At 37.2% G+C, this 25,760-nt stretch overlaps 1 protein-coding gene across 2 annotated transcripts in view; it reads left to right on the forward strand.

The window, feature by feature from the left end:
* DEPDC1B (DEP domain containing 1B) overlaps positions 1–25,760 on the forward strand; it is an 82,097-nt gene that overhangs the window by 45,135 nt on the left and 11,202 nt on the right. For both annotated transcript variants that reach the window (XM_044224220.1, XM_044224227.1), the window contains exons 6-7: positions 1,197–1,244; positions 4,919–5,059. In XM_044224220.1, coding sequence (XP_044080155.1) covers positions 1,197–1,244; positions 4,919–5,059 — 189 coding nt within the window. The remainder of the gene's footprint in view (positions 1–1,196; positions 1,245–4,918; positions 5,060–25,760) is intronic.

Below are 25,760 nucleotides of genomic sequence, written 5' to 3' on the forward strand. Positions count from 1 at the left end.
TTGGAATAGCTGGAACTAGAATGACATTTGGATGGGGGAAGATGGTACAGTACTTTTAGGTTTTTATAAATTATTATTAAATTTAGGGCTGGAGGCTCCTGGGCAGCAAGACAGAATCTACCTGAAGGAGCCTGCGCAGCTGTGAAAGGGAAAGAGGTTTTTCTAGGTCCCGATTCCTGACAGTAGCAGAATGTGTCTTTGAAACTTGAAACACCTCCTCTTTTATGTAGCCTCTATTGGGAATGGAGGATCCAAGCAAACAGAAACAAATTTATGACTTTGTGAGTTGTCAGGTAAATATCAACCTATACAATTAAATTACATAGAATGATGGGGATATTGCCTTTGAAATACATCTAAAATCCTTCCACATTCTTTGAGTAGAGCAAACATTAATACTTTTACCTACTAGTTAGATGATCGGTCATCTTTTGTCTTACCAAGTTCTTAGAAAGAAGAGCACTTCCACAAGCCTCAGGTTCATTAGCGTTAATACAGTTCGACCAGTGTCTTTGCAGTTTTTCACAGAGTGAAGGAAATGGAGAAGTAGAAGCATGAGTGCAGGGCCATCTTATCAGATGTCTGTGTCAGGACCAGGAGGGAAGGAACTCAGGAAAAAGGCTCAGCTGGGATTTTTTGTAGCATTGTTAAAAGTTATTATTTAAGGCTGCCCCAAAACTAATAGCCTGTATTAGTCTGTCAGTGAAAATTCCTTGCCTAAAACATTTTGAAAATTGAAACATGCAAAATGATATTTATATTAAACAATGGACATAGAGAGTTTACCCCTTTTTGGGGGGGGTTGGTGAACTGAATTCATAAATATAGTTGGTAACTTATATTTTTTACTTTTTGTCTTTTCCTTCTTTAATTCTTAGGGTATCTGGTTAGTTTGTTTGTTTCTTCAGAATAAACTATCAATTCCTTCTTTTCACCAAAGCTTTAAAAGGTGCATCTTGTCCTTTGCGAAATTTACAGGCATGATCTGTACAAGTCCATGTTGTGACACTGCTCCTAGGAAAACTTTCCAGTGCTTAAACATGCCGTTCTGTTAATAGGTGATGTGCGATTTATGATTGGCAATATGTTCATATTATTTGGGCAGGTTATACATTCTTATGATTCTGTGTACGTATATAATTCCTTGAGTTATATGTAGTGAATCAGATAATCTTTTTATTTTCATTTCTCTTCAGAAGAGCTTCCTCATTGGGTACTGTCAGCTATGAAGTGTTTGGCAAATTGTAAGTACTAATTATCCCCTGTTTTATAAGATTAACAGAAATTAGTGTCCTGAATTAAAAAATATTTTTGTTCAATGACCTGACCATTGATTTCATACCTGTGAGACTGACAGTTAATTATTTTGGGACCAGTGTGCTTTTAGTGAATTTGTGACTTGGTGAAAGGGCTGAGTTACAGAACATTTTTGAAAGAATGTTGTTCTTCTCTTTTCTGGTGAATATAATCCCACGATGGATAACATCCATCCTGTCTTCTGACTGTTTCATCTCAGTGAAGAAAAATTAGTTATATTGAATATAATATTGTACAGATAGCTGCCTGTTGATAATTTATACATTTTTATTTTTAAAACCTCTTTTTTTAAAAAAAATTCTAAAATATATTCTCAATTATACCCTGTATTTACATCTCAGTGTTCTCAGCAGATCCTATCTACTATCTACTATTGACAGTCTACTATTGACATAAAGAGATGTTTCAGAAGACTAGGCTGATTGATAAGCAGGATGGTTTGGAAGGAGAAGAACCTTCATGTGGAGAAACAAGGGATATTTCAGTTATTGGATGTAAGATGGGGCCTGAATCGTGGTGGTCCTTTGAGGATTTGCATAGGCTTCCACAGTCCCTTTCATGGGCATAGATATTCACTTCACTAGATATCATAGGCACTGTAAAGAATGTGTATTATAGTATCTCACTAACACTGCCATTTTTCTGGGTATTTTTTAAAAGGTTTAACCCAAAGAAGGGATTCTAATGGTAAATGGCTTACCAAAAGCAAGGGATTTTAATAAGAAGAATTCCAGTTATTTTGGCTGCTGACTAATAATGGTGATATTTGGTCTATGGGGTCTTTAAGCCTCACAGATGGCCTCAGAAAGGAACCTTTTGGGTAGGGCTAGCATGTACATATATAAGTGTAATAAAATTTTGAATTTGTAGACTCTGAATGATTTGTCTGGTGTTAGTTTTGTCTGATTATAGAATGAAATTAAGGTAACTATGCAGTTTATTTTAGGTAATCTCAGTCATAGTATATGGACAATGTTTATATACTATCATTTTAAATATGAATACCAATTATTAGCTTGTGTGAAGCCTAAAGTTTTCTGTGTTTAACTATTAAATTTTCATTGGTTTTTGCTTAATATTTTGGAAAGATGTAGAGTGGTTCAGGTTGAGAGAGTGCTTTTTATTCTTCCTGCTCAACTATTTGAAGTAAATTAAATTTAAATTATATCTTTGGCCAGAGTTGGCAATGATGAAATAGAAGGTATAAATGCAAAATTAAATTACCCTTTTCTGAATTCCTGGCAAACCAAGGATTTGGAAGTTGATCAGCTGGGAAAGAATAGAGGAAACTGGTAACAAATCTAGGCTACAATATGTTCTGTAATGCATATGAAGACGTGGTTGTGATATAGATTTTTCAGTGATGATCAAAATGTAGTGAAGAGTACAATTTTTCCCTCAAGGGAGTAGTAAACATAAAGCCACAAAAACTTCTGAAAGAAGAGTAGACTAACTGGAATTACTCAACAACGGAGGGGGAAGATGTAAAGAGCAACTTCACAATGTTCTCTGCATGTGTGAGGTGTCTTGTGTTAGGTGGAAGTTCTCATGAACAGGGACATGGCTCACGTGAATTGAGTGCAGTGCTTTGCAGGTAGTTGGCATATCCATAAGAATGCTTGTTTGTGTGTCAAAGGAAAAAAAAAAAGGTGACCAAAGGGCAAGCACGTCTTTTTGAATAGTTTTGTGACATTATTAAGTTTTCCAAATTCTCATTGGCCTCCCAAATTTACTTGAGTCTTTCAAAGTCATGGCCTGTTCTTTTTCATTCTTATCCTTATTGAGGCAAGTTTCCCATTAAAGTCATCTAATAGGGGACAACAGAAAGGATAGCCTGGCTTATTTACAGGATATTTTGAAGGCCTCTGCTTCCTTTTCTGCAAATTTGCTACTCCCCTTTTTCTCACAGGCCCATTGGTAGACCAATATACACATAGGTCTGGGTACTTTCATTGTTGGCAGGCCTCATGGTTGGCCACAGAATGATGGACTGATAGTAAATATAAAAACAGGTTAACTGTGTTTTTCTTCTTTGTGCATGTAGAGTATAAGGATTCAATAAAGAAAAGAAAAAAAAAAACAGATACAGGCTACACTTCTATGCATGTTTTTAACAAGAATGATGAAATGTTCATAAAGGGACACTGCTTACACACTGCTCACAACCACTTACCATCAATCGCTTACTTATCTGGGAGGGAGTAATTCAAGACAATGTGGATGGCTTGCTGAGTCATACCAAGCTAATGACTTTAATTGACTAAGCTTGGGGTATTTCAGAGGAGGAAGCAAGCAAGAATGGTCGCTCTGTTGGCTGCTAAGTTAACATGGTACCACAGATAGGTCTTTTGTTATTTTCATTTTAGTCAATCAAATTGAGTTATTTCATAAGAAGTATACAGAATATTGAAAGGTAAGAGGGTTTTTAAGGAGACCAACAAAAAGCCATTTTCATGTGGTTCCGTTGGCCTTGAAATATAAAGGCCCAGAATGTTTAACTGGTTTTTTTGGTTTGATCCTTTCTCTTTAGTTGGAGTGATTCTGAAGGAAGGGTTTCTTTCAACTTTATTGGTTTATCTTTTGTTTCCCTGAGAATAGAGATCTGTTTGGTTCTAGTTGTTTAGTCTTGTGTTCTGTGGGCCCAGAACTGACCAGTGCACTTGCATTCCTTTCTTCCATGCTGTCATGGAAATTGAGAGGACTGGCCAAACTGCTCCTCATGAAGCTGCTTGCCATTTCCCTCAAGGCATGGGCAGCTCCGGTTTGTCTCTCCACTTGGTAATGTAAATCTGTGGTCTATGCATGGTTTCTTGGGGGTGTTTGCTGCCATTTCTATAGAGAGCTATGCATTAGAGCTATGCATTCTTGTTCTTCTTAGAACAAGTAGAGTTTTTCTTTGGTCCCAGATACAACAGAATCTTTGCTTTGCTTCTGCTTAGTGTATGGCTGGGACCTCATTGTTCCAGGCGTCTTATAGTTACTGCAACTTTGGAATATGCCCTGCTTGATACACTAACTTTTGAAGGTTGGCTGGAGATCAGATAGTGAGTTTTATAGTTAGAATGAATTATAGGACATAATGTTAAAATCATCTTTTTTGAATATCTTTAAGAAAAAGAGTAAGTTTTTATTAGTCTGAAGTAGTTTAATTCAAGGTAGAATTTGATTAACTCAGCTCTGACTCTAGGATTTCATAATACAACAATGATAAAATAATGAAAAATTTTGCAAATTGCCATATAACTTGCTATTACATATGTGAGCTTATTATCATCTTGATCAACTGTGTAAAGGCTAGGAAAATGAATATTTCACAGAAAATAATCATCATCTACATTGAACAAAAATATCTTTCAGAAGGACAGAAAGAGTGGCTTTCTGTTAAAATGCAAGTAAGCCATGATTTTCCTCATTGTTTTATAATTATCATTTAGACATAAAGAATATTTGTGTAAGCAAATGTATAATGTCAACTTAGATAATGGTAATTTCCCCCAACTTATCTGATCTTGGTATCTGTACACACCATACATATGCATAGAGACTAATTTTTTGACGTGGTCATCCCGTTAACGTTTCTCTCTCTCTCTCTTTCTAATAGGGCCTAATTGTTCAGATTTGAAGCACCCTATGTATTTAGGATTTGAAAAAGATGTCTTTAAAACCATAGCAGATTACTATGGTCACTTGAAAGAGCCTCTACTTACATTTCATCTTTTTGATGCCTTTGTCAGTGTATTAGGTAAGTTGGACTATAATGAACATGTGTCTGTGTTATTGACATTGAATCATTTCATTTTTCTGTCTTGAGACTTCCATTAGTCAACCCTCCATAGCATATTTGTTTTTGTTTTAAAGATTTTATTCCTTGGGACACCTGGGTGGCTCAGCAGGTTAAGTCTTTGCCTTCAGCTCAGGTCATGATCTCAGGGTCCTGGGATCGAGCCTCATCAGGCTCTCTACTCAGCAGGGAGCCTGCCTTCTTGCCCCCACCCACTGCCCACCTCTCTGCCTGTCAAATAAGTAAATAAAAAATCTTAAAGAAAAAGATTTTATTCATTTATTTGAGAGAGAGACAGAGACAGAGACAGAAAGTGCAAGAGAGAGAGCAATCATGAATGGGGCGAGGGTTAGAGGGAGAAGCAGGCTCTTTGCTGAGGTGGGAGCCTGTTGACGACAACGGACGATGATGACGAGGAGGGATGGATGGATGTGGAGCTCCATCCCTAGACCCTGGGATCATGACCTGAGCTGAACACAGATGCTTAATTGACTGAGCCAGCCAGGAGCCCCTCCATAGCATTTTTGAGATAAAAACTGATAAGGTGTTTGCCTGGTTGCAGTCCTACTCTATGAAGGAGGATAAGAAAATGGTTGAGCTCTGTCAGGAAACTCAAAGCGAGGGCCAATAGTTTTTACTTCTTAAGAAAGAGTAATATACTGTTGTCATTTTTAAACAAAAAAGTACAACTTCTGTGGTAGAGAAGAATGTAAATTTGACATTTACTGTTCAGAGTAAATCTACTACTCTGGATATGCCTTCATGAACAGTCAAGTTATGGGAGATGTATTTTCATTTAGAAAGCTAATTTCCTTTCATAGAAGAGACAGGTTTTTGTAGGACTATTTGTTATTTGTGACATGACAAATGAATATGGTAACTTTATCATTCTCTGAAACATGTTCCTATTCTTCACATAGATATATACTTCAGAATTTACGGTATCAAAAAAGCAGGGTAGAAAGGAAAAACAATCCACATTATTGCTATAGGTCTTTTTTATATTATTCCTTTCTTGTTGGATATCAGATTTTCCTGTTGCTATTGTGATTGTTCAATAAATATTGCATTATTGTCAAACTATTTTAATGACTATATCATTGTATCAGTATCATGCTCTGTTATGTAAATTTATGGGCGGTTGCATACTCTTTTTCCTGAGTACTGTGGGGTTTAGCCATCTTTTCCTTCCCTTCTCTTCCCTTTCTCCTCTTCCCATCTTATTTTCTTCTTAAAAGTATGGTTGCCGCCATAGTATCCTTATAAAATATTTGAATAATGTACCTGATCTTACAGTACTTTAAATTTTAAGATTCTGTAGGTTTTCTGATAAGGAACAAAACACAACAAACTGTAAACCATGTGCCTAAGAATGAGTGTTTTTAAAGAGAGATTAATATTGGGAACAGATGAAACGATTAGGCCTGTTACTGGAGTTTGAGACCACTGGTCGTCTTGGTATTTTGTGTTCAACCAAAGAGGAGTGAGGGCTTCTGTCCTTTTGAACATCATGTCTAATGACAAATACTTGCTGCTCTTTAATATGCAAACGGACTCAATGAACCAATTCTCATTTTAGCCACTTACTACCATCATGCCACTGGTAAAATAAGAATTCTAAGAATTGTATTTTTTAAATTTATTTATTTATTTTGGAGACAGAGTGAGAGAGAGTGTGCGAGTAGGGCGGAGGGTCAGGAGAGGAGAGTGTGTCTTAAGAAGACTCTGTGCTGGGACGCCTGGGTGGCGCAGTTGGTTGGACGACTGCCTTCGGCTCAGGGCGTGATCCTGGAGTCCCAGGATCGAGTCCCACATCAGGCTCCCAGCTCCATGGGGAGTCTGCTTTGCTCTCTGACCTTCTCCTCGCTCATGCTCTCTCTCACTGTCTCTCTCTCTCAAATAAATAAATAAAATTTTAAAAAAAAAAAAAAAAGAAGACTCTGTGCTGAGCTCAGAGCCTGATGTGGGGCTTGATCACACAATCCTGAGATTATGACCTGAGCTGAAATCAAGAGTTGGACACTTAACCAACTGAATGACCCAAGTGACCCTAAAGACTGGATTAAAAATTACTTCTTAGGTTTTCATCTCATTTTCCATTTTCATAATGTTCTATGGTAAAAATGATCTGGTTTGGAAACCCAAGTACTTGGAACTTTTTTTAGAAAATAAATTCCTATTTGAATCAGTTGTGTTCATGACATTACGGGTTCGTTATGCCACCATTGTCCATTTTGATCTCATCTAGGAATTAAAGCTGATTATTTCCAAGTTGATATCAGAATTGGCTACCCTCTAAAATATTACTTATACAGGGTTTAGAGAAAGATGGACAGAATGGAGAATTTATGGCAGTTTGGTATCAGTAAGAATAATGTGTGTAGATTGTCAAAGTGTATTAACCTTCCCTGATGCAGTCCTTCTCAAGTGAACATGTATAAGATAGTCTCCACTGAAAACCATTTATTTTAAATCCTATTTAGTCAAAGAAGAAGCAGAAATGTTCTATTTTTCTCCTAGATTATCATAACTTGATCACTATATGATTAACAAAAATCATCTGGTATAGCAATCCTGTTAAAGTCTGTGGTAAAAGGGGGGCGCCTGGGTGGCTCAGTGGGTTAAGCCGCTGCCTTCGGCTCAGGTCATGATCTCAGGGTCCTGGGATCGAGTCCTGCATTGGGCTCTCTGCTCAGCAGGGAGCCTGCTTCCTCCTCTCTCTCTCTGCCTGCCTCTCTGCCTACTTGTAATCTCTCTCTGCCAAATAAATAAATAAAATCTTTTAAAAAAAAAAAAGTCTGTGGAAAAGGTAATCTGTATATGGGTATGTACAAGCCAGACACATAGGTTGAATCTCAGTGGGGTTGACTCATTTCTTCAAACCTTTTGACTTACTTGGATTACAGTAGAATGCTACTAGATAAGTAAGTAATAAAGTAGATAATCAGTCTACTTTGTATAGAAGCTAAAAATTCTTAAGCACTTTCAGTGGAAATGACTTTTAGTTTAATAATTGGATTTTTTGAGGTTTATTCCTTTACTTCTAGAACGAGATAAACCAGCCTGATGCAAAACCTGTGACCTTGAAAGCCATTAGTCACTGATAATGAAGCAAAACATCTGAGAGTTCTTAAAGGAAAAAAAAATTTTTTTTGAACTAAAATGATTTCATTTGGGTCTGCAGTCTGACCTAACAACATGACTGTATAGTAATTCATCTTCATTTCCAAAATGGCAGTTTCTTATTAAGACCAGAATTTGGCTGACTCTTAAATGGGGTGAATGAGGTGGTCTAGCATCCTTCACTCACACTCCACATACACTCTGGAACCCAGTGAGCTGTGTAGCCTGCCATAATTTGCCATATCGAGGAAAAAGGGAGACAGAGGAAGCACAGAAGGACGGGGGATGGTGTTAGGACAGTTGGGTGACTTGTGGGTTGATTAATGTTAAAATCTGAAGTCCTGCATTAGTGATCTCTGTGCCAAAGGAGTATCTGTCTCTAACTGATAGATACATCTGGTTTGACCTTTGTATTTTAAAAAGAAAACTTAATTAATTTGCAAACTTGAAAAACAGGAAATTTACCTAAGAATTTATGACTCTTTGAAGAGAAAAACTGGCGTATCTGGCAGTTCTGCTCTTGAATTTTCCTGGGCACAGACAGCTGCGTCTCTGTAGCTAGAGCCACCACTAGAAGGAGCAAGTGTTCCAGAGACGTGAACTCCGATTTGCAACCTCACCGATGCTTGCCACTGCTTCTCAGACTCTCAAGCCCAGTTCCCAATGACTCCCTTTGCTCATTTATTCCTTTTGTCTGCTCCTGCAGGCAGTTGGGCTTCTGGCTCCTGGTTTATTTGCGAGGTGGCTGCAAAATGGAGTAGCTCTTTGCTGTTCCCTACTTCCTAAATGTGTAGTTTAGAAAATGCCAGAATTGAAATTCACCAGGTTGATTGTACACTGGAATATCCAACTGAATAGTTGAGATCTTCTGGGTTTTTTAATTTGGAAAATCTTATAAGGGTAGATTTTCCATTCTTTGGTTCTTTTGTCTAATGACTTCTCGGAGATCTTCTGGAGACTCGTGCCATCTTTGCCTTATTACCTTTTGCTCTTATGTTCTTCAGATTATCTCAAGGTCCTCATCCCACTGTAATTCTTAAGGGAAAACAATTCTTACCACCAACCCCCCCCAAAGAGTTCCTAGTTGGTGGGCTTGACCAGACAGAGGGCTCTTGCCCATGTTAGTGCAAGGTTCTTGCTGGTGGTACTCTCTGCTCTCAGAGCCCAGGGTTTATGGCTGGAGCTTTTAAGATATAGATAGCCAAGTTAAGGATGTTGGATCACCTCCAAATAAAATGATTGCTGTTATATCAAGGTTGTCAGAGTAAAGTGGGGTTAGGTACTCCTTAATGATGGAAATTTAGGGAAATTCTAGATATTCCTTGGCTATAACAAAATACCTAAGCTAGTTATAAATATACTAGTAATCACTAGAATAACTGAAAAAACTTTTGGGGAAAAATATGAAGAACATTCTCATACCATTCATCAGGATAAATTCCAGCTGAATTAGAGAATTAAATGTAAAAAATGCAAATCTAAAATACAGTTGATATTTATCTGCTGTTGGGTGGGTGAAACATTTTCTCAGCATAAAAGCAAAGAAGTCATAAAAATGCTATAGCAGTTTGGAACTCTTAATGTAGGAAAGGGCATCATCTTGTACGTGGGTGAATCTGTGCCTACTTTTAAGCAATTCACAAAGGCTACTTGTTTGCCTTTTCTTCAAAGCCTCTGGAGAAGTAGTCCCTCTTGCTATGTCTTTCTTTAGGCGGGGAGTCCTTGCCAACTGCTCTGTAGTCAGAATTCTTTTGCCTTAGTATAAACATTTCCTTTTTATATCTCTTCTTACTGAAAATGAAACAGGACCCCCCCCCCCCCCCCGCCAACTTTGGTTGTTCAAAAGCTACCAATGAACCTTCTCGAGTCCTTGAGTCTCTTATTCACTGGTGGAACAGACATGGTCTCATTGGCCTTTGAAGAAAATCTGGCCCTCTTAAAAGTCTTATTTGAAGCTCCCACAAAGGATAGCTTATTGATAACATTACGTATCTTAGTGGAAACATCAGGCAGGTCTACTTTGCAAAAAATAAAAATTTGTGTTTGGGGTGATTTCAGAGTGGAAATCTGCTGTAATCAATGGAGAATGGGAAGGACAGTGACAAAGGTAGGGGGTCCCACAAAGCACTGAGAACTCTCAACATGTCATGTGGTCTTCATGGCTGAGGTGTCACTTAATATCTAAGAATACAGAACATTATTTTAGTTGTGTTTATTTTTATCATAAGGAATAGCTGGGTTTCTTTGAGTATTTGCTTATTTACTCACTTACCATCCTTCAATCCAGCTAAATAATGGAGTGTTTCCCTGATGGAAAAAAGTCTTACAAGTGAATTATGTAAGTTCTTTGGTGGATTGTTTATTATTTTTTCATTATTTTATTCTTATTTCACCAATGGAAACATCACAAAACTCCAGTAACTTGGTTTGTTGACCTAAGTGTACCCGCTTCGATGAGTCACTCCACCTTTTGAGACCCTGGTTTTCTCATTGATAAATGGCAGTAATGCCTGTCATGCTTCTAGATTTCAAAATGTGAAACCTAATGCAATGGGTTACACTTATTTACCTACTAAGTTTCATTCTTTTGTTTCAAAAAAACATAGAAAATTGGACCAATGTATAAATTAAGATAGGGCAATCATATGTTGCTATCTGGCCATGTCTTCTCTCAGACGATAGCAAGATATTTTTTTATGTGAAACTACTTGTGATAGATCTTTATAATCTGTAATTAGGGTAAGGACTCGTATATCATTCTGAAATGCGAGAAGCAAGTTACTTCATTACAGAATGTCCTTGTCATTTTCTTGAAAAGTAAGACTCAGTATTTTTATGATGATATTGAGATTATAGAAATAATGAGAGACAAAAAGTTATTGTTAGCTTTTATTGAGCAAAATGAAATTAATCCAAAGAATAAAATATTAACCACATTGAAACTCTTCGGTTATAAAATGAGAGAGAAAGTTAATGTCCTTCAGAAGTTCTTAAAACCTAAAACACCCCCCATGAATCTAAAAAACTGCAAGAAGCTCTTTAAAATCAGCCATAGTTTTTGATCTTGAAGAATCCAAAGGTACTTGTTGAAGATGTGTTTGAGTTCAACACACGTGTTAATTTATTTTTTATTTTTTTAGAAGATTTTATTTATTTATTTGACAGAGAGAGAGGGAGAGGACAAGCAAGGAGAGTGGGAGAGGGAGAAGCAGTCTCCCCACTGAACAGGGCACCTGAGGCAGTCTGGATCCCAAGACCCTTGTATCATGACCTGACATGAAGACAGCCAGCGGCTTAACTGAGCTACCGAGGTGCCCAAGGAGGCCTTCTTTGTTATCATTTGTAATTTAAAGCTAAGTTCTCTTGCAGTCATTTTTCCTGAGTTCTACAACATGCTTTCATCAGTAAGCTTTTACCAAAAGAAAAAGAAAAGATTAGGTAATGGTCAGCAATGAGAAAAAAGTTAGGAAACAGAAACAGAGAAGTCAGATTAAACTATTTTTGAGAATCTAAGTATTCCTATATGTGTTTGAACTGAGGAAAGCATTATGTAGCATTCCAAGATTCAAAAGCAGATCTAGAAGTGAGTCCTGCTTTGACATTTCAACAGATTGAAAATTAACATCCTTGGGACTGGATGCCAAGGACTGAAGTATTACAAGCACATCAAACCTCAACCTTTTCCCCATACACCTTCCCTTTGATCATATTCATACTGCTTCATGGAGCACCAGCGTGCTAAGGATCTTTACTCCTTACCTTCATCATGGGTCTGTCTCCTGCACTCAGACCCAGGATTTCTGTCTGGCTCAGGTTCTGTATTCCTGGATATTTGTTCTATAAGAGCCTTGGTTTAAACTCAGTAGTTCATAAGCCACTGTTTCAGAAGTTGTATTTTAGATGTGAATTCTATGTAGCAGGACAGTATTAAACAAAGAAAAAGACAGAATAGTGTACAAATATTGGAGTACATTGTATATAGTAAGAGTAGGTAATTTTATATACTTTTTTGTTTTAGTTAAATACCTATGTATTTGCACATATATTGTGATGTAACATATGTATTTTAATTTTAGTTGTAGTAAGAAAATTTTGAAAAGAACACTGCTCTAAATTTCATCTCTTTATAACATGGTGATTATGAGGGTTTAATAACTGAGAAGATCTCTCAGAAAGTATACTGCTCAAATATTACTATTAATTTTAGTTCATTGTCAAAGATGCTTATACTACCAATGGTTTGTACTTTACACTTAGTTAAAACATTTTTTTACCTATGGATTGTATTTTCTAGAGTTACATTCAGTTTTTCATTCCTTTGTGTGGTGGAATTAGCATTTTCAAGTGGTTTAGAAGTTTCTTCAGGGATACGCTGCATTGTATTTTTACTTAATGAGAGAGAAATGAGGAATGGTTATCACCTGGCTTTCATTTTGAACTCTCAAGGAAATGGTTTTATGGACCCTCTTTGATATAAAGGAGCTAGTTTCAGATTTCACTATGTTGCGAAATTCTCTATTCTTTTTACTCTCTAATCCTTGCCCCCCAGTTGAAAAATGCAGAGTGGTATTCTATTCTACTATCTACCTGTTCAATATTTGTTCATATTCTTTGAGCCAACCTTTCTTCTTGTAGGAATTTCTCCTTAGGAAATAATAGGCACATGGACAAAGCAGGTCATATAGCATGGTATTTAGGTGTGCATGCCCCTGGTGTGTGCGGGCTCACATCACACTCTGCCACTAGATAGCTGTGTGACTTGGGCAAGTGACCTCATCTCTTTAAGCCTCACTTTCTTTTTCTGTAAGTGGGAATAATGATTATTATCTCCCTTACACAGTTGTTAGAAGGATTAAACGAGACAGTATTTGGGGTTTAGAACACTGTTCAGTGCATAGTAAAATGCTGAATAAATGTTAACTATTTTCTTCATCATAGAAATTAGTTTTCTTATTATAAATGTTAGCTGCTATTATGATAATTTTTTATTCATTCTAATTTTTAATGGTGGAAAGATAAACTCCAAAAACCACTATCAAATAAAATTCTTTTCTGTAGTGGAAGATCTTGTCCTCAAGTGTTACAGTATTTTGTGAAATTCGTATGTTTTTACGTGTAGTAGAACTATTCACTGTCATAAGATTAATGGCATGGAAGTGCTGCATATCACTACATTCTACAAACAAAGATTTTGTTTTATTTTTAATCTATTTTTATTTGGCACATATAATGATGTGATAAACAGGCACAGTTTAATGTCTTTGGGACTAGATTCTTCCCCTTGTCTATAGTATCTATGTTTCTAATACTAAGGGAATTCTAGGTGTACAAATTTTTATGCTATTGCCTCTTTAAACATTCAAAAATATTTAAAAATAATTTAAAAATATTAAAAAGAATAATAAAGTAGTCCCCTGCCAGTTTCCCAGTATTCTACTGATTAATATTTTTGTGAGTACAAGTTGTAACTTTGATATGGTTGAGAAATGCTGTTAGTTTATGTCTGCTTTATTCCTTAGGTTCAGTGTTTTTTTTAAATATAGGTGTACTTAATGACTACCTAGGGCTTTAAGGCTTTTTCCCCAGGCTCCAGGAAATTTTGCCGGTTAGATTACTTATGATATAACACAAAGACACTAGATGGCTGCTAGATAAACTTTTTAAAACATAATCCAAAATTAAAACTTTTTTATTTAGGACTTATATAGTAACCAAGAAAAATACACCTGTACATGTTAATAAAGGATATGGACTATGGTATTAATTCAAGAGTGTGATGTTTTAAAGAACAATTGATAATTGCTGACCATTCAATTTTAACACTAAATTAAAATGAAGAAGAGTTTGTTGAAAGGGGGTTTTTAATTATGTGTTGATTTTTTTTTTAAAGATTTTTATTTATTTTATTTGACAGAGAGAGAGAGAGATCACAAGTAGGCAGAGAGGCAGGCAGAGAGAGAGGGGGAAGCAGGCTCCCCACTGAGCAGAGAGCCCGATGTGGGGCTCAATCCCAGGACACCGAGATCATGACCTGAGCCGAAGACAGTGGCTTAATCCACTGAGCCACCCAGGTGCCCCTATGTGTTGATATTTATGTGTGTAAAGGAAGATGAGAATATAGTTGTGAATCCCAGCTGTATTCCTGGGGGCAAGTCTTCACTACTTTGGCACAGACAATGAATAGTGTGACCGTTTTTTAAAAAGTTAAACTTCAGTTGTCATGTGAGTTAGTATGTCCACTCTTAGGTGTATACAAAACAGTAGACAACATATGTCACCCAGCAACTAAATATTCATAGCAACATTAATCATAATAACCAGAAAGTGGAAAGAACAGAAATGTCCATCGAATGAAAAATGAAATAAAGGTAGCATATCCATGCAATAGAATGGTTTGCAATTCAAAAGGAATGAAAGGCTGTTACATGCTATAACATGGTTGAAACTTGAAAACATTATTCTAAGTGAAAGAAGCCAAATAAAAATGTTTTATATGATTCCATTTATATGAAATGTTCAGAACAGTCAAATCTGTGACAGTGATAGTGTTTTCCCGGGGCTGAGGGGAGGGGAGAATGGGGAGTAACTGCTAACTTGTATGAGATTTCTTTTTGGAATGACAGAAATATTCTGGAATTAGATAGTGGTGATGGGCATTACTTAATGAATATACTAAAAATTGCTGAATTGTACACTCAAAAAAAGATAATCTCATAATAAAAAAAGAATTTCACTGAGTGGGATTCGGAACAGAGTAGACACTGCAGAAGAAAAAGATCAATGAACTTCCATATACAGCAATAAAAGCTAGCCTAAAGAAAGCACAGAGAGAGCAAAGTCCAGGAAAAAAAAAAACACACAATAAAACAACAGGCATCAAACACAGCCCCAGTGACATGTAGGACAATATCAAGTAGTCTGATAGACATGTAATTGGAATCCTGGTGGAAGCCCCTAAAAACTAGCTCATGATTTTTTCTTTTTAACCCCATCCCCATCATTCTTAGAGCACTTTCTTACTTTCTGGCAGGAAAAGCTCTTCTTGTTCATTCCCTAGCCTTAGAATCAGGCATTTCCTTAAGAATTCTTGGTTCCTTTGAGAGAGAATGAGATATAGAAGCCAAGATTTAGTGCTTGATGTGTTCATTGTTATTAGAAGTATTGTTTGTAGATAAAATTCTCCTGTTTGCTATAGAATCCCCCTCTTCCTCCATAATTATGGAACTGCTGTGATTGTTCATCGATGCTGTGACATGTTCATCCATGTTTATGTGATCTCAGTCTGACATTGCAAATGATCAAATGCGTTAACAGCATCAGCAGCTCCAGCTACTCCCCCTCAGAGTCCTCCAAACATGGCTTAAGATCCTGAATTGGCCCTTTTGCTTCATGTCACAAGGTCAAAACACGGCTGGGGCTTTTTAATTTTTGCAGTCTGAGGTGTGTGAAAAGTAGTTTTGTTGCTGTTTATTGGTCATGTAGGTTTCTTCTTGGGTGAAATACTTTTTCTGTCCTTTATTCATTTTTTTTGTTTGTTGTTTTTTTGGAGGAACCTTCTAAAAATATATTTTAGATACTATTTCATTATACCTTGTGTCTTACAAATACCATTTCCTAGTTTGTGGCTCCTCTTTAGGTTTTAATCAAAAGGTAAAAAACTTTTATGTTTTATTTTGGTCAAATTTATTTACTTGTTTATCTTTAAGAAATCTTCCAGACACAAAGAGATTCTGTAATTCTAAGATTTTTAAGTTTTGTTTTTTTTTGTGTTTGGGTATCTAATTTCTCTTGATTCATTTAATTTATTTTTAAATTGACTGTTAATCAAAACCACATTGAGATACTAACTTATATCAGTTGGAATGGCAAAAAATAACAAGACAGGAAACAAGTGTTGGCGAGGATGTGGAGAAAGGGGTACCCTTTTACAGTGTTGGTGGGAATGCAAGTTGGTGCAGCCACTCTGGAAAACAGTATAGCGGTTCCTCAAGATGAGCTACCCAGATAACCCAATAATGCACCCATTTTAAATACAGTTCAGTGAGTTTTGATGAATGTATACTAGTGTAATTACTATTGCAGTTAAGGTAACAAACCCTTTCCATTACTCCTGAAGATTCTTTTTTTTTTCCACTTTTTTTTTTATTGTGTTCAGTTAGCCATTGTATAGTACATCATAAGTTTTTTTTTTTTTTAAAGATTTTATTTATTTATTTGAGAGAGACAGTGAGAGAGAGCATGAGCGAGGAGAAGGTCAGAGAGCGAAGCAGACTCCCCATGGAGCTGGGAGCCTGATGTGGGACTCGATCCCGGGACTCCAGGATCACGCCCTGAGCCGAAGGCAGTCGTCCAACCAACTGCGCCACCCAGGCGTCCCACATCATAAGTTTTTGATGTAGTGTTCAGTGATTCATAAAACACCCAGTGTTCATCATAAAATGTGCCCTCCTTAGTGCCCATCACCTGGTGACTCCATCCCATCCCCCCTCCCCCAACCAAAACCTTCAGTTTGTTTCCCAAAGTCCATAGTCTCTCATGTTTCATCTCCCTCCCCAATTTCTCCCCCTTCAGTTTTCCATCCCTTCCCCTATGGTTCTCTGCACTATTCCTTATATTCCACATATGAATGAAACCATAGAATTGTTTCTCTGCCTGACTTGACTTAGCATAATCCCCTCCAGTTCCATCCAAGTTGATGCAAATGGTAGGTATTCATTCTTTCTGATGGCTGAGTAATATTCCATTGTATATGAATCACATCTTTTTTTTTTTCCATTCATCTGTTGAAGGGCCTCTCAGCTCCTCCTTCCGCAATTTGGCTATTGTGGACATTACTGCTATGAACACTGGAGTGCATGTGCCCCTTCTTCTCACTACACCTGTATCTTTGGGGTAAATACCTAGTAGTGCAATTGCTGGGTCATAGGGTAGCTCTCTCTCTCTTTTTTTTTTTTTTTGGTAGCTCTCTTTTTAATGTCTTGAGGAAACTCCATCCTGTTTTCCAGAGTGATAGTACCAGCTTACGTTCCCACCAACAGTGTAAGAGGGCTCCCCTTTCTCCACATCCTCACCAACACTTGTTGTTTCCTGTCTTGTTAATTTTTGCCATTTTAACTGGTGTAAGGTAATATCACATTGTGGTTTTGACTAGTATCCTGCCACAGTGTTGAAAGGACAGCCTTTGCAATATCCCATAGGTTCTGGACCAATGTGTTTTCATTCTCATTAGTTTCCATGACTTGTTTAAGTTCTTCTTTAATTTCCTGGTTGACCCAGTCATTCTTTAGTAGGATGTTCTTTAACTTCCACGTGTTTTAATTCCTTCCAATTTTTTTCTTGTGATTGAGTTCCAGTTTCAAGGCACTGTGGTCAGATAACATGCAGGGAATAATCTCAGTCTTCTGGTATTGGTTGAGACCTGATTTGTGACCAAGTATGTCATCTATTCTGGAGGAAGTTCCTTGTACATTCAAAAAGAATGAGTATTAAGTTGTTTTAGGGTGGAATGTTCTATATGTATCTACAAAGCCCATCTGGTCCACTGGGTCATTCAAAGCTCTTGTTTCTTTGTTAATCTTCTGCTTAGATGAACTGTCCATTGCTGAGAGGTCTCCTAGTATTAATGTATTATTATCAATACGATTCTTTATTTTGGTTAACAGTTGGCTTAGGTAGTTGGCTGCTCTCATGTTGGGGGCAGAGATACTTAAAATTGTTTCTGTGGGATAGTTTTAAGTATGATAATAGTGTTCCTTTACATCTCTTAGTACAGTCTTTGGTTTAAAAATCCAACTTGTCTGATATGAGAATTGCTACCCCAGCTTTCTTCTGAGGTCCATTTACATGATAAATTGTTCTCCATGCCCTTAATTTCAAATCTGGAGGTGTTTTTAGGCTCAGAAGGAGTCTCTTATAGGCAGTATATGGATGGATCCTGTCTTTTTATCCAATCTGAAACCCTGCCATTTAATTTTTCAGGCTGTTCACGTTGAGAGTAACTATTGAAAGATAACAATTTAGAGCCATCGTATTGCCTGTTAAGTCCCTGTTTCTGTAGATTATCTTTGTTACTTTCTCGTCTATATTACTCTTGGGGTTTTTTTTCTTTTATAGAACCCTCCCCTCTCTGGCTGCCTTGGTGGTCACATATCCTTTCACTTCCTACCTGTCCTCTTTGTCTCTCCATCCATTCTGAATGACATCCTTGCTCGATTAAAGTATTCTTGGTTGCATGTTCATCTCATTTAGTACCCTATTATGTCTTGCCAGGTCTCTATGGACAGGTGTAATGTTATTCTGATAGTCCTCCCTCCATAGGTAAGACATCTCTTACCTCTAGCTGCCTTGGCTATAAGATTACCAAGTTTTACTATTGTATACTGGGGCACTGGTTTATTTTTATTGATCTTGGGAAGGGTCCTTTCTGCCTCTTGGACAGGGATCCTCCTTTTCCTCCCCAGATTAGGTAAGTTCTCAGCTATGGTTAGCTCAAGTATACATCCTCGTTCTCTCTCTCTCTCCACCCCCTCAGGGATCCCGATAATTCTGACTTTGGAATGTTTCATGGTGTCATCGATCTCTCTACTTCTGATCTCATGAGCTTGTAGTTGTTCATCTCTATCATTCCTGACTTCTTTCCTTTCTATCAGCTTATCTTCTAGATCACTAATTCATTCTTTCTCATTTACCCTGGCATTCAGAGTATCCAGTTTAGACAGCATCTCCTTCATAGCATTTTTAATTTCATTGACAGTACCTCTACATTCTGCCCTTAAAGATTCTATACTGTCACTAATAGTTTTCTCAAGCCTAAGTAGCAACTTTATAAATGTTACTCTGAAGTCTTTTCCTGACATCTTCCTTAGATCCATATCCATTAAGTCTGTGGCAGAGGCCATTGTCTCTGGTTCTTTCCTTCATTGGGAGCTCTACCTCCTAGTTATTCTCTTGAGGGATGGCTGAGGGAATGTACAGAATCCAAAATATCAACCATGACACAGGCAAGATGAACCCAAGGAAAATCTGGAGTGATGGAAGCCACCAATCTCATGCTGATTTTGTGGGTGTTCAGGATGGTTTGGTAGATATCCAGCTCAATTCAGGGGACCGGCAATGGCAATGAGCTTCCCTACTCCTCCACCATCTTGTCTTTTTTTCCACTTCTGAAGTTTCACTTGTGCTCTTTTTTCAGTCAGTACCCAACCCCACACTTACACCAGACAACTGGAAATAGAAGTTTTCTATGCTATAGATCGGGTTTTCTTTTAAGAGTTGCATACAAGTGAAAGTATGCAGTATGTACTTTCTATCTGGCTTCTTTTGCTCAACACAGTATTTTTGAGATTTTATTCATGTTACAGGTATCAGTAGTTGTTACACTGTTTTGCTGAGTATTCTATTGCATGGATATAGTACAAACCACAATTATCTTCTCACTTGTTGAGGAACATGTGGATTGTATTCAGTCTTGGACTACTATGAATAAGGCTCTATGAACATATGTCTTAACTTCTTTTGTATAAATAATGGAATTATTGAGTCATGTGATGAATGTATGTTGACTTTCAACAAGCTGTTTTCCAAAATAGTTGTGTCATTTTACATTCCCATCAGTGATGCATGAAAGTTTTAGTATCTCTAAATCCTTATTAACATTTGACACTGTCAGTCTTTTGTTTTACCTCAGCTAGTGGGTATGTGGTAGTATATTTTTATGGTTTTTAGCTGTATTTTTCTGATGACTAGTAATGTTAAGCATGTTATTGTTTGCCCAGTGGCTGTTCTGTATCTTCTCTTGCGAAGTGTCTTAAAATATTCTGGTTTTTATTGGCTCATTTGTTCTCTTATTATTGAGTTGTGAGAGTTATTTCCATATTCAGTGTGTAACCCAAGCTGATTTTCTTTTTCCTTTTCTTAATAATGTCTGGAAAAGCAGAAGCCTTTCGTTTTGATGAAGTCCATTTTGTCATTTTCTTTTATGATTTGTGCTTTTTGGTCTCAAATCTTTGCCCAAGTTTAAATATTGTATTGCTTCACATATAATGTTACCTCCTTACCACAATATTTTTTTTTTAAAGATTTTATTTATTTATCAGAGAGAGAGAGGGAGAGAGAGTGAGCATAGGCAGACAGAATGGCAGGCAGAGGCAGAGGGAGAAGCAGGCTCCCTGCTGAGCAAGGAGCCCGATGTGGGACTCGGTCCCAGGACGCTGGGATCATGACCTGAGCCAAAGGCAGCTGCTTAACCAACTGAGCCACCCAGGCGCCCCACAATATCTTTTTATATTCTTTCTCCTGCCCTTTGTAATATTGTTGTCATGCATTTTTGTCTGACATGTATTTTATAGCATCTGTTGTAAACCATATTGTATGTTATTTTTTCTTTAGACTGGTAATTTTCTTTTAAAGAAATTAAGGAATAAAAAACAAGTCTTATTTATTCATATGTTAACCTTTTCTGGTAATCTTCATTCCTTTTGCAGATTTAGGTTTCCATCAGGTATCACTTTCCTTCTGTTTGAAAAATGTCCTTTAACATTTTTTTATGGTATAGGTGTCCTGGCAGCAGATTTTCTCAGATTTTTGGGGGGGGGGTAGGGAATTCTGAAAAGTCTTTGTTCAGACTTAGTTCTGAAAAGTATTTTCAGCAGATACAGAATTCTAAGTTAACGGTTTTCTTTTATCAGCACTTTGATGATGTCTTCTGGCTTGGATATTTAAAGATGTCTTCTGGCTTGAATCGTTTCTGATGAAAAGTCTGTGATCATTACTTATTTTTGTTCCTCTGTTTATAATGTATCTCTTTTTCCTTCTGCTTTTGGCAATTTCTTTATCACTGATTTTTTAGGAATTTAATTATAATACATTTCTAAGAGGTTTCTGTGTTTATTGCCCTTTGATTAACTGAATTTTTTTCCTATGTTGATTAATAGATTTCAAACCAAGTTTGGAAAATTTTTAGGCATTATTTCTTCATTTATTCTTTTTGTGACTCCTTCCACTTTTTCTAATGACTCATTTTAGGTCACTGGGTACTTTCCCTCCAGTTGCTGCAGCTCTCTTCATTTCTTTCCCCTACTTTTTGTCTTCTTTGCTTCTGTCTTGGCTAATTCATTCTATTGTCTAAGTCTTCTTTGTTTTCTTTTGAAATGTTAGTCTGCTGTGGATCCCTTCCAGTGAGTGGTTTTTTTATCTCTAGAAAAGTACCATTTGGTTCTCTCTTACATCTTCCATTTCTCTCCTTCCTGTATTCATATATATATATATTTAAATACAAGAACTAGAATACCTTTTGTAACACACTTTTCTCTAAATCCTTCATCTCTGTCACTTTTGGTGCTATTTTTATGATTTTCTACTGATATATTTTTTGGGGAGGTCACACCCTTCTGCTTCTTGGCTTATCTAGTAATTTCGTTTGTACAAAATTATCTAGTAATTTTGTTTGTACAAATTTTTTGTCATTGTTGAGTGTCTGAATTTTATTGTCTTTCTTTGAAGATGATGAGCTTTGTTCTGTTAGGCAGTCGATGTAACTGAATTAGATTAATCTGCATCTTATTTTTAAAGTTATTTTTTTAGACCCAACTAGACTAACCTTCCCTGAAGGGGAATCTGGTCCTACTGTTGAAGCATAAACTGCTAGCTTTCTACATAATGCCTTCTGTCATGAGCAGGGTTGTCTACTCTGTGAGCTCTGGGAACCATTCAGCTCAAAGCTCATGGGTTGTTTTTTGTATGACCTCAGCTTTGCTTTAATCATGTATGTGCTTTTCGGTATTCATCAGAGTCTCCGGGGATTTTGCTGCAGCTTTATGGAACCCTTTTCCTTTTTAGCTCCCTGCAGATGGAACTCTGCTCTACAAGGTCCAGCTGACCTGGCCTCCAGGAAGTCCAGTGTTTCTCTTCCCTCTACTTGAGATCTCATCCCTGTTCATTGTTTGGAATGTGCCACTAGGCAGAATGTGGGGAAATTGTATAGCTTATTTGTTTTGTATCCTTTTCTCAGGGATTGTCGTCCTGTCTTATTGCCCCATGGATAGAAATAGTTATTGCATAAAATTTGCCTAGTTTTCTAGTTGTTTGTGGAGGGAGAGTTAGTCTGGTCCTTGCTATTCCATCTTGCTTGGAGTCAGAATTTCCTGTATTTTTAATAAGGCAAGACACTGTCATTTCATTTTTTTTCTTGCCATACAGTTATCAGATTATTCCAAACACCACTTTGGAACAGACCATTCTTTCCTCACTGATTTCTGATGACATTTCTATGATATATTATGTTCCCATGCATACTTATGCCCCTTTCTAGACTTTCAGTGTTGTCCTATTGGTCTTTTGTGTATTCCTAAGGTAGCATCGAACTACAGCTTTGTAACAAATCTTGCTTTCATGTCAGGTGAGTCTCTACTCCTAATTCTTGCATTTTATGAACATTGGATAACTTCTTTTATCTTTTTATCTATTTGAATTATTTGATTGGAGTAAGAACTTTCTACCTACTTAATTGAATTTTTTTTTAAAGATTTTATTTATTTATTTGACGGAGTGAGATATCACAAGTAGGCAGAGAGGCAGGCAGAAGTTGGGTGGGGGAGGCAGGCTCCCTGCTGAGCAGAGAGCCTGATGTAGGGCTTGATCCCAGGATCCTGAGATCATGACCTGAGCCAAACGCCGAGGCTTAACCCACTGAGCCACCCAGGTGCCCCTTAAATGAACCTTTTATTTGAATTATTTGATTGGAGTAAGAAATGAAGGCAAGTCAGCTGTTGTAGTTCATCCTTGAAATCTTGTGTTCAGCCACACAGATGCTATATTGGTTATATCTATAGCAGATGAAGTGCTATTAAAATGTAAGCTTTTTGCCTAAAGAACAATTTTCACTTAGGTTTTAAGACACTAGGATTGTACATTCTACATTAAGAGGCAATCCTAGCAAAGACTTCTGTAATCTTTATATAAACAAGAAGCCAACTATCAAATGGCTGTCAAATGATGTAATAGACTCTCATTAATGGCAACAAAGGCATTCACATTCTTTCTGTGAAAGTCAAGCAAAATTTAATAAAAGTTTTACAGGACCTTCTAACATTACCAGACATTGTTCTTCTTCTTCTTCTTCTTCTTTTTTTTTTAAAGATTTTATTTATTTATTTGACAGAGAGAGAGATCATAAGCAGGCACAGGGGTAGGCAGAGAGAGAGGAAGGGAAGCAGGCTCCCCGCCGAGCAGAGAGCCCGAAATGGAGCTTGATCCCTGGACCCTAAGATCACGACCGGAGCCAAAGGCAGAGGCTTCAATCCACTGAGACACCCAGGCATCCCTAGACATTGTTCTGTGTACCTAATAATAATGTGGACATGAGATTTTTTGCCAGTGACCCCAAGAGTTGTAATTGTGAGAGTCTTTGTGAATTATGCATTGTAAATTTGTATATATGGATGATGTTTACACGTTTATATTTTTTCCCAGCCTATGTAATATGGTTATGCAACCTTTGAGGCAGTTAGGCTTGAGGAGGGCATTCTTAGATGATTTGTCACTCAGTAACACAGCTATGCTGGGGCACTGTGAAATTTTACTTACTCTCTTATTGTAGAGGCCCAGAGCCAAATTCACATCTGTGTACTACTATGCAATACATTTTTTTAACTGGCTTTTAAAGAGAATCTAGCCAGAGTTGCATCTGATTCACATCATATTTTCCACCCTGGTATTTTAATGCTTTGAAGTTCAGTAGTAGTAATGGTAGTAGTTGCAGCAGCCAACATCAATGCTCTTAAAACTTTCAATTCACCTAAGCTTCCCTTTATAGCCCATGGGTCCCCATAACAGTACAATGATTTGGTTTTACAATTATCCACAACAATTTACTGCTAGGTTAATGGGGATTCATGCCTAAGCATATGCAATCAGTGGGAACTCGGCCTGAAGCCAGATATTCTAGCTCTGTTCCTAGCAAGGGATAGGTCATTGTCATTCCTTCATATATTCAGAAAATGTTTATAAAGCTCCTGTGATCTACAAGGTGCTCTTTTAGCCATTGGAGGTATATCAATAAACAAAACTGCCCATGTGGAGCTTATATTGCAGGAAGGCAGAGGGGGGACCATGGTACATAACAAAAATGTAAATTCTATAATAAATTAGGAAGTGATTATGTATAATTAGAAAAAAAATAAAGCAGGTGGGGGAACAATATATGTATACATGAGACATAATAAGATATGGTGAAATCTGACTGTCCAAATGTGTTTATAATTTGGAAAAAGGATTTGCAGGCTAATGTGATAGAAAGCTTCATGGAAAACATAGAAGGCTTTGTGGAAAAATAAATCTAGAATATAGTGAGTTCTTTCCAGTTCCAACGCTGCCACTTCATCCAGACCATCATGCTCTTCATCCTCTTCCTTCCTTGCTACCCTCATAATCTGTTTTCTCAGCAACTGCCAAAGTAATAAGTAATTCAGTTTAAACGACTCACCTGCCCAGAGCCCTCCCATGGTTTCTCAGGTTACTCATAATAAAACCTGAAGTCCTTAACAATAGTCTATAAGGTTCTTTGGGGTCTGGCTCTTGCCTTCCACTGAAATAGCATTTCTGACTTGAGTGTTCTTATATGCTGCTCTCTCTTTACACTGGCCTCAGTGCTGTTCCTCAAACACTCCACATGGACCCTCATGTCACAATCTTCATAATTGCTGTTTCCTCCGCCTTGAAGATGTGTCTCCGATATTTCACTGGCTTACTCTCATTACCTTCAGATCTCTGCTCAAACTTCACCTCCTTACAGAGAGACCTTTCGTAAAAACCCAGAAATGTTTTTCTGAACACATCTTCTCATCACTCCCAGCTCCTTTTCTCTATTTCTATCCATAGCATTTTTTCCACCTGAAATATTTATGTACCACTTTGCTAATTAGCTACTAGAAAGTAAGCTCCATGAGATCAGGAAGGATTTTGTATTATTCCCCACTGTATGTCCTCTTCTAAAATGTTTCCCTGGGACGCCTGCATGGCTTAGTGGGTTAAACCTCTGCCTTTGGCTCAGGTCATGATCTCAGGGTCCTGGGATCGAGCCGCACATTGGGCTCTCTGCTCAGTGGGGAGTTCTGCTTCTCCCCCTCTCTCTGCTTGCCTCTCTACTTGTGATCTCTCTCTCTCTGTGTCAAATAAATAAATAAAATCTTAAAAAATAAACAAAATAGTTCCCAGAATATAGGCAAGGCTTACTGAATATTCACTGGATACATGAATGAATCAAAATATGGTTATAAACATTTTTTCTCTCCATAGATTTGTTTATGTAGAATTGAAAGAAGGTCTAGTGATGATGATCAGCAACAATATTTTCAGTGAACGTCTAGGACTGCACTGGGTGTTTGTTTTTTTAGAGTGTATCTTATTTATTTATTTATCTATTATTTATTTATTTGTTTGTCTCATGGGTAGAATTGTGATTCATCTATGCATACAACACCCAGTGCTCATTACATCATGTGCTCTCCTTAATACCCATCACCCAGCTATCCTTTCCCACTAG

The sequence above is a fragment of the Neovison vison genome, chromosome 1, assembly GCF_020171115.1.
Source record: "Neovison vison isolate M4711 chromosome 1, ASM_NN_V1, whole genome shotgun sequence".
NCBI lineage: Eukaryota > Metazoa > Chordata > Mammalia > Carnivora > Mustelidae > Neogale > Neogale vison.